Source organism: Pundamilia nyererei, unplaced genomic scaffold (assembly GCF_000239375.1).
Source record: "Pundamilia nyererei isolate P.nyererei 1_Seehausen unplaced genomic scaffold, PunNye1.0 scaffold00003, whole genome shotgun sequence".
NCBI lineage: Eukaryota > Metazoa > Chordata > Actinopteri > Cichliformes > Cichlidae > Pundamilia > Pundamilia nyererei.
This window is the reverse complement of record NW_005187404.1, coordinates 3414413-3424358: the sequence shown is the minus strand read 5'-3', so window position 1 is coordinate 3424358 and position 9946 is coordinate 3414413. Positions and strand designations below refer to the sequence as shown.

Sequence of the window (9946 nt, the reverse complement as noted above, 5' to 3'; positions counted from 1 at the left end):
AGTTAATTGTTGCGTGTTGATGTTCTTTTACCTTTTCCATTCTGCCTTGACTTTGATACTAGGGAAGTCCAACAGTAATACCTAAATACATATTGTGGCTAATGTACGCTTGGCGGTGGTTGTGCAATGAGGTGTGTTTTCGCCTCCCACGCGGTGTTTGCTGTAAGAGCTCGCATCGAATCTTTCCATTACAATCAAGTTTCGTTTTAACACTGACATCAAACTGCAGACTAAGAGCTGCGTGATGGCCACGGCCGCGATCAACTCCTTACTGAACTACAAAACAGAAAAATACATTGATACAAAAAATAAGGCAGTCGGAGTGTTGCACAGACTTTTTCAGTTATCTGTCATTGGTTACATAATAGGGTAAGTGCATTATTGCCACGTATAATTTCATGCACTGTACATGTTATTACTTAACGGGTTAACTTAAAATAAGTCTCTGAACAAATATAATAACATTTGGGCTTTGTCTGTAGCATATCGTTTGGTAAACAGAATAAAACAAACAAACAAAAAATATTAATTTTTGAATGAGCGGTTCATTTATTGTATTGAATAGTAGACTATTCGCACGTTACACGCTTATTTTATACTTTAAAGAAGTAAGCAAAATTAAAAATAAAATGCTTAAAATGTCAGAATTTTGACCTGTGCGTTTGAGCAAATACCACATGAACGTTTCTCTTTCACTGTTTTGTTTTTTGTTTTTGCCTGAACTTATGCGCACTTGTGGCATGCGGTTCAGCGTCTCGCTTTACCCGACACAATTCAAAAGTGTTACCTGGGACACAACAGGGGCGGAAAACGGAACACAAGGGGTCTATTCCTGGCTTACCGATGACAGCCGAAAACCGCACACAGTAATCTTTAGGTGTCATGTGGGTAGAATGTAGAGAACTGTGCATATAAGTCTGCACAAAACAATTTTTACACAACACTTATCTTTATAACTGAGTTTAAATGTTTTGGTGTGTGAAAATGCGTCAGATTATATTAGGTTTATGACGTGCAGTGTTTGAACCACGATCTGTTAGGATTCCTTTAATGTTATCAGCACAAAGATCAGAGAGTCCCTGTTATAGTGGGAGGAAAAGGGGGGCTACCCACTCATTCATGGGGGGGGGGGCTTTAATCCAAACTTTGTTTGTATTAATAGTGGAGGCTTTGATGTTGCTTTTATCCCTTAGCAAAATTAGAAAAATGGGTTAGACCAATTTCACAGCTAAGATATTAGGTTACTGCTAATGCACACTGTTACTGTGGTCTTACCTCAAATAAAGAAGAATATGAAAAGCACACAAATGTGACTAAGAAATCATTTGGCTATGAGCTGCTGTTAATATCAGATGTGACACAGTGTTAATGAGGACAGCTGAACACAATGAAACAGCAGGTCCTTCTCCAAATGATGTGACACAAGGTGAGATCGTTTAGTGGCAACTAAAAAGTATTATTAGGAATCATTTTTGAGGATTGCAAATGTGGGGAGGTTTCAAACTGTGCAGACTTTGTGGAAAACCTTTATCATTGATTTTCATTGAACATAGCATATGAACTGCTCATTACTGGTCACCCCAACAATACCCACTGATTGTCATGTACAGCCGCTGGCTAACTTATTCCTTTAAAACATTCGTCAGAGATGTGGGTCAACATGGAAGAGGGTCGCTGAGACTGCTTGTATATTGTCACAGTTTGCTGATTTGGGAGACTGTTTTGAGTGTGATGTAAATACAGAACACAGGCAGGGGTTTAGCAACAAAACAGTCTGCTTTATTTGGCTGTTGTAAAAAGTCCAAAAGGCAAAACAGAACCCTAAGAGAAGAAACTAAACTGAGGCATGGGAACAAACTGGGACCAGGAGACTGATGGGACAGATGACACAGGAAGATGGCATTTTCTATAAACACAGAAGGGCAATCGGGGAAGTAGATATAGTTGAACTAAATCACGGAGGATGTGAGAAGGCGAAGCAAAACTAAATGAAAAGCACAAGGGACAATTAACTATCAAAATAAAGCAGAAAGTGAGAAGCGATAATTAAACTACACCAAGTTCATTGCCCTGGAGAACAGCTACAATCTCAGAGCCAGTAGCTGGCCGTGGTTTAAAGTGCCCCTTGCAAACACAGAGTCAGGAAACATTCGGAAAGTCCTCCGAACGTTCTCATTGTCTCACAGCACGTCCTCTGAGAACCACTGGTCCCTCATTCAATAAGCCCAAATTTTACTTGAGGTTAGTATTTGTAAGCTTTCAGTATAACCTCCTGCTAAATATGCTAAAGTATTTTATTCTGCGAACAATGTAAATCGCAGTGTGGACTAAACCATTTTGGTTCTTTTTAAGTGATGAAAGGACCCCTGAGCCTCCACAATATGTTGAAATAGAAGTTCAGTCACACAGCCAGTTCATTTGGGCAATTTACTTATGAAACTAATTAATTAATAATAATAAAAATGTAAACAAAAAAACAAACTCTTCATTCCAGGCCTTGCAAGGTTAGAGAGTCCCACTAAGCCAACCACTTTGATACACCTGACTAGCAGTATCACCCCTCACTGCATACTGTATGTCACAAAAGACAGCTGAAAAAGGCAAAAACATATAAAATATTTGCATAAGGTTTGCACCAAAGCTTTTACCAAAGACCTGCGAGAACACTGGGTAGTTCTGCTTTGATTTAAAGGTGGGTTTTCATAGTCAAGCAAGGCTACCAGGAGATAGATGATGCCATCCAGAGTTCTGTCTTAACTAAAGTGAAGGGAACTGCGGTGACCAACACCAGTGAATCTGGTCTGCTTGTGTGGGGACCTGAGGAGTATGTCATCCCCCCACAGGTGAGAACACTTTTAATATTTCAGACTAGATTAAAGCCATGCACTGCTGATGAGACTTTGACATTTTGTCTGTTATTTTCTTTTTGTCATTCAGGGTGAAGATGTTCTGTTTGTTGTAACCAGCTTCTTAGAGACACCAAACCAGAAGATGGGTTACTGTGCTGAGGTGAGAACATTTTGTTTTCACTTTAAATCACTGACTGGGCATAATAGACCACAGTGATGGTATTTCTAACTTTAACTAAGAGGTGTTTTCATTGTTTTTAGATTTGATGAATGGCAGCGGTGATGATCAGGTCGTTGTCTCAGTTTTAATTGCTGGTCATTCTACAGACTCATTTGCCATCAAATAAAACAATTCTTCTAACATTCCCTTGTTTTACTGACAACGGAAATATTGCCTCTCCTGTTGATTTCATTTTCACTTTAACCTTTCACCTGCCAGCCCAATTTTTCTAGCATGCACCACACCACAGACAGTTTCCTCTTGCAAGTACAGGTCAGATAAAGTGTGTCATACTGTGTTGCAAGTAAATGATGTTAACTCTAAGGAGAGTATGCACTATTTATTTAGGGGTTTGTTTCATTTTGTCTGTTACTTACAGGAAAAAACTTTTTCTCAATAAGTGATTACATGAGATAGGTAACACCATAAAGTGCCAGAATGTGGAAGAATGATATTTTATGAAACTACTTTATCACTCTGCATGTGAATATAACAGACTGTGGAGGCTTCCTCCAGTGCTTCATGGCCCACCCGAAAAGGGCATCATGTGTTTAAAGTTATACACATTGGTTTGTGGCTGACCTGTAATTCCTCTCCTGCATGGTAACATATTGTTTGCACGGTAGCAGAGAAGTGTTTTCCTCACACCTCTTAACCCATTTTGTCACCTCCATCCTCATCATATGAGTGTGTATGTGTGTCAGTATTCATGATTTATTTTCAGCTCACAATATACAGTATGTAAACCCAGAAGACTCTCTGGGTTGCCTGCCTGATAGCCATCAGCTAAGAAGAAGAGCCAAACAAACAGCCATAAAAATGTGCTCTTATAAATATTGACCGAAACTGAGAGCAGGGTCTGACACTTGCAGGGGAGCCTTTTGGTATCATGCAGTATGTGCCATTTTTAACGGTTGAGTTCTAGTAAAATAGAAAAAGCACAGACATGCATCCATTTAACACCCTTGGCTTCATTTGACTTTCATATTCACCATGTTGCAAGAATACAGAAATCTTCTATTTTAGATTAAGATATTCTTGGATGCTAACAAGTTATGACTGCATTAAATATACTGACATTTACTTTTTGTGTTATATTTGTAAATTCTGACTTTGTATCCCTTATTTTTGACTTACATTTACATATGTACAGTGGGGCAAAAAAGTATTTAGTCAGCCACCGATTGTGCAAGTTCCCCCACCTAAAATGATGACAGAGGTCAGTAATTTGCACCAGAGGTACACTTCAACTGTGAGAGACAGAATGTGAAAAAAAAAATCCATGAATCCACATGGTAGGATTTGTAAAGAATTTATTCGTAAATCAGGGTGGAAAATAAGTATTTGGTCAATAACAAAAATACAACTCAATACTTTGTAACATAACCTTTGTTGGCAATAACAGAGGTCAAACGTTTACTATAGGTCTTTACCAGGTTTGCACAAACAGTAGCTGGTATTTTGGCCCATTCCTCCATGCAGATCTTCTCGAGAGCAGTGATGTTTTGGGGCTGTCGCCGAGCAACACGGACTTTCAACTCCCGCCACAGATTTTCTATGGGGTTGAGGTCTGGAGACTGGCTAGGCCACTCCAGGACTTTCAAATGCTTCTTACGGAGCCACTCCTTTGTTGCCCGGGCGGTGTGTTTTGGATCATTGTCATGTTGGAAGACCCAGCCTCGTTTCATCTTCAAAGTTCTGACTGATGGAAGGAGGTTTTGGCTCAAAATCTCACGATACATGGCCCCATTCATTCTGTCCTTAACACGGATCAGTCGTCCTGTCCCCTTGGCAGAAAAACAGCCCCATAGCATGATGTTTCCACCCCCATGCTTCACAGTAGGTATGGTGTTCTTGGGATGCAACTCAGTATTCTTCTTCCTCCAAACACGACGAGTTGAGTTTATACCAAAAAGTTCTACTTTGGTTTCATCTGACCACATGACATTCTCCCAATCCTCTGCTGTATCATCCATGTGCTCTCTGGCAAACTTCAGACGGGCCTGGACATGCACTGGCTTCAGCAGCGGAACACGTCTGGCACTGCGGGATTTGATTCCCTGCCGTTGTAGTGTGTTACTGATGGTGACCTTTGTTACTTTGGTCCCAGCTCTCTGCAGGTCATTCACCAGGTCCCCCCGTGTGGTTCTGGGATCTTTGCTCACCGTTCTCATGATCATTTTGACCCCACGGGATGAGATCTTGCGTGGAGCCCCAGATCGAGGGAGATTATCAGTGGTCTTGTATGTCTTCCATTTTCTGATGATTGCTCCCACAGTTGATTTTTTCACACCAAGCTGCTTGCCTATTGTAGATTCACTCTTCCCAGTCTGGTGCAGGTCTACAATACTTTTCCTGGTGTCCTTCGAAAGCTCTTTGGTCTTGGCCATGGCGGAGTTTGGAGTCTGACTGTTTGAGGCTGTGGACAGGTGTCTTTTATACAGATGATGAGTTCAAACAGGTGCCATTCATACAGGTAACGAGTGGGGGACAGAAAAGCTTCTTAAAGAAGACGTTACAGGTCTGTGAGAGCCAGAGATTTTCCTTGTTTGAGGTGACCAAATACTTATTTTCCACCCTGATTTACGAATAAATTCTTTACAAATCCTACCATGTGCATTCATGGATTTTTTTTTCACATTCTGTCTCTCACAGTTGAAGTGTACCTCTGGTGCAAATTACTGACCTCTGTCATCATTTTAAGTGGGGGAACTTGCACAATCGGTGGCTGACTAAATACTTTTTTACCCCACTGTATTTATCATTTAGTTCGATATACTATATCACACTTGGTTCTGTGTTGTGTTGTGTTTTTTTTTTTTTTTACATTGCCTCTGTCCTTTTTTTGTTCTCAGAGCCACAAAGTGCTTAATGGCCACTGTAGTGTTGACAAGGACTGTAAAAAGGGAAAGATGGTGGAGTCTGGTCATGGTGAGAAAGAAACATCCTGATATTATATTTGTGAAACATGTCTGAATCAGAAACTCTTTTCACATGATCATTTAGATGTTTTTAAACAGTTTTTTTTTTGTCTGTTGTCTAAAGGAGTCATGAGCGGCAAATGCATAAGAAACAATGAAAACTCCAATGGGACCTGTGAAATCTTTGGCTGGTGTCCAACTGAAAAAAACATCAAACCACAGTGAGGACACATTTGAAATGACCAATCCTCCTTTCTCTCTGCACTAACATGCACAAACATTCAGGCAAATCACGTGTAGTTGTCATTTATCGGGTCAGCACAACAGGTTTGGCACTAAATCTAAACTAAGGATGTCCTACACTGAGACACTCAGCTTCATGACCCAGTCTTATAATAGTATTGTATCAGCTCACATTAAACAGCACTGGGTCATAGATGGGTTCATTTCCCACTCAGCAATTCAATCACAATCCCTCTCTATCTGCTACAGGAAGGTTTGACTTTGATTTGTTTTTATTGTTGTCTTATACATTTATTCACAAAAATGTATATTTACTTAACATTTTGTTTTCACAGAAAGCCTTTGCTCAAAAATGCTGAAAACTTCACCATCTACATCAAGAATTTCATCCAGTTTCCTAAATTCTCATTTTCAAAGTAAGTCCTCTTTAACATTTACAACAATATCTCCTTGTACTTGCTGACTAGCTGGATATTGCTGTGTGCAATAAGCAGTTCACAACCATAAATATGTGTTTTTCTTAACTCTGAGGTCCAACATCCTCAAAACAACTGATCAATCCTACTTGAAGAAATGCAGATATGATGAGAAGCAATACCCCTACTGCCCCATCTTTCGCCTGGGAGACATTACGAGAAGAGCTGGATGCAACTTCCAAGACATGGCCACACTTGTTAGTATTACATTGTATTTTCTCAAGATTGTGTTGATGTGATATAACCTCAAATGTTACTTTCTAACACACATAGAGTTTATACCCCAAAATAATTATGATGACTGAATCCATGACTTAAAGGTTTTTTTTAGTTACTGTTATTAGTCATGACCTTTGCTCATTGTTCTTGGGAGAAATTGTGAGACAACCGAAACATGTCCCACTGAACAAAGTTTCTCATGTTTCCTACTTCATTAGGTACAACTGTTCAACTGTCCCAAATCATTCCACTTAATGATTTGGGATCATTAAGTGGAATATCTAATCAGCCAATTACAATGCACCAAGTCAATGCATTTAGGAATTAAGACATGATCAAGATTACTTTCTGTAGTTCTATTCCTTGATAGCCACAGTGTACCCATTTTCTGACAGCTTCTTCCAGCAGGATAATGCACCATGTCACAAAACTCTGACAAAACCTGATCTCAAACTGTTTTTGAACATGGCAATGAGCTCACTTAACTATAATGGCCTCCAGTCACAAGAGCTAACAGAGAACCTGTGGAATGTGGTGAAATGGGAAATTAATTCCCTTGATGTGCAGCTGTGTGGTTCTGTCATGTCATGTGGACTGTTCTCTGTGGAATGTTCAGTGCCATGAAGAATTAGTTCTTTGTGTTCTGAAGGATTAAAGGGGTCTGATCTGGTACTAGCAGGATGTAGCTAATGTTTAACAAATGTTTTCTATACAGCTGTGAATGAACGCAGGTAAAACACCACTAATGGAATGCATACAGGTATCCAAATTTGAATACATGTATAAAAATAAAAATCTTAGAATAAGCATGTTTTCACTGTTTTGTTAGGGTGGCGCTATTGGCATTGTGATACAGTGGGACTGTGACCTTGACAAAGGCACCTCTCACTGTAATCCAGAGTACCAGTTCACTCGCCTGGATGCCACTGTCTCCAACAAGAGCATCGCAACAGGATTTAACTTCAGGTGAGGCTCACTGCAGAGCATCTTTGTTGGCATGGTGCACAGACATGTAATCATCTTTACAACTTATGAAAGGAATAAAGAACCATAACCATACCTAAAGGTTATTTATGTTTATCTTATATATATTTTTGTTTTCTTCTCTAACAGACATGCAAGATACTTTAAAAATGCTACTGGTGAAAGCTATCGATCTCTATACAAAGTTTATGGCATACGATTTCATATCCTGGTATATGGGAAGGTATGTACAATGCATCAGTGACAGAATGAATGCATAAATGGTGCCAATGCATTACAATAAGATAATTTATGTAATAAAGCCAATACATATAACACCAATGCAAAAATACCATTATTATTATTAGTAGTAGTATCCTCTCTTCTTAGGAGAGGGGTTATTAGGAATGATTTGAAAAGAGCACTGCAGTCTTTGCTCTTTGAACAAAAATAAATTGTAATAAAATCCTATTTAAAAACATCTCTTGGGTTTCTGATCTCCTCCACAGGCTGGAAAGTTTGCCATAGTACCCTTGGTCGTCAATATTGGTTCAGGACTGGCTGTGATGGGAGCTGTGAGTATCATTAATAATTAAATCAACATGATATTAAATGAATTGAACAGCATTTTTTTTACATATATATCACAGAATTGAATAAAATTCTTTTCAACAGGGAACCTTCTTTTGCGACATTGTCCTCCTTTATTTAACTACGGGGAAGAAGTCTTACAAAGACCAGAAGTTTGAAGTCTTAAAGTATGAAAATCAACACACGAGTACAGATGTAGACATTTCTTAGGTTTTTTTTTCCATATTGAAAGGACCACAGTATGTGTGTATAGAGAATAATGAGCTAGGATAACTTCACATTAGATTTTTTAAAATACATATATTTAATGTGATATATAATTTGAATAGTTTGATTGATTTAATAATTGAGTCCAATAACATATGCTATTTAAAATCAAGACATAAGCTTGTGTTTTGGGGTTAATTAAAAGCTATTATGGTCCTCACAGGACATAAAACATGCTTAACCATAAACATTTCCAGGCGTTATGCTGAGCCCTACAACACTGATAATCACTTTATTACAAGTTCCCAGTTTCATTTGTAGTGAGGTGTTTTCATAGTGGTTTATTACTTGTTGTTAATAAAAGGTTCATCCATTGTTTTCATCTGAAAACGCTCCGCGTCCACACTATCGTTTTCAGTCGTTTTAACAGAGTTCCGTGCCCACATTTAAACGGCCGAAAACGCTGTTCCGGTACTGAGCATGCGTGAAATGCAAGATGATTCGATTCGACCTTCTTTATTTTTGTCTGCCGTTTATTTACTTTCCGGCTCTTTGAAACGTCGCGGCAAAACGATGAGGAAAACCACAGAGTTTTTTTAATGGACTAACAACGAGGTGGAGTTGTTGCTGCGAGTAACACAAAAGTACAAAGTTGCAAAAGCGAGTGAGAATTAAAGAAATTGAAGAAAAGCTATCTGGAGCATGTACAAACTGATATTAATCTTTAATAGGGCTGTCAAAGCTGAGGGCAAACAAAACAAATGCTGTATAATGCCCTCCGCTATCTTATTTAATTGGTCACATGACTGCATTACATGACTGAAATGCGCCATCGTTTTTGAAAAGGCTCCGGGTTCACTGTCCACGCTGCGACGCGAAAACGGTGTTTTCAAATGTATCCGCTTTGGAGAGCGTTTTCAAAACACTGTGTTTTCCTTCACAGAAAACGCCGTCTCAGTGTGGACGGAAGGTCAAAACGGAGAGAAAAAGAGGCGTTTTCAAACAAAAACATAGTGTGAACATGGCCTAATACTGCAAGGTCCTTAAAGCACTAGAAAACACCACGTGTAAGGGAAAACTCTCTTTTAACAGGAAAAAGTTTCTGGCAGGGCCAGGTTTGGGTAGGGGCAGCCATCTGCAGTGACCTGTTGGGGGTGAGAGGAAAGAGAAAATAAGAAAAAGACAGTATAGGACAAAAGGGACAAACACGCACAGGGAAAGAGAAGGCGAAAATCTAATTCTATGCTGCAGTGATAT

At 39.2% G+C, this 9946-nt stretch overlaps 1 protein-coding gene across 1 annotated transcript; it reads left to right on the top strand.

The window, feature by feature from the left end:
- The first annotated feature begins 236 nt into the window (after window positions 1-236).
- Window positions 237-9311, top strand: LOC102211999 (P2X purinoceptor 5-like). Its single transcript, XM_005720687.1, has 11 exons — window positions 237-369; window positions 2693-2843; window positions 2938-3009; window positions 5925-6000; window positions 6115-6211; window positions 6569-6649; window positions 6765-6906; window positions 7758-7894; window positions 8042-8135; window positions 8401-8466; window positions 8567-9311. The coding sequence occupies exons 1-11, from the start codon at window positions 245-247 to the stop codon at window positions 8690-8692; spliced, it is 1167 nt and encodes a 388-aa protein (XP_005720744.1). The 5' UTR covers window positions 237-244; the 3' UTR covers window positions 8693-9311.
- The last annotated feature ends 635 nt before the right edge of the window (window positions 9312-9946 follow it).

Bases quoted from the DNA above. Each gene is read 5' to 3' on its own strand.
- LOC102211999 (XM_005720687.1), top strand. From the start codon at position 245: ATGGCCACGGCCGCGATCAACTCCTTACTGAACTACAAAACAGAAAAA. The intron at 6,650-6,764 runs GTAAGTCCTCTT...CTTAACTCTGAG, and splicing joins CCTAAATTCTCATTTTCAAA to GTCCAACATCCTCAAAACAA. The intron at 7,895-8,041 runs GTGAGGCTCACT...CTTCTCTAACAG, and splicing joins GCAACAGGATTTAACTTCAG to ACATGCAAGATACTTTAAAA.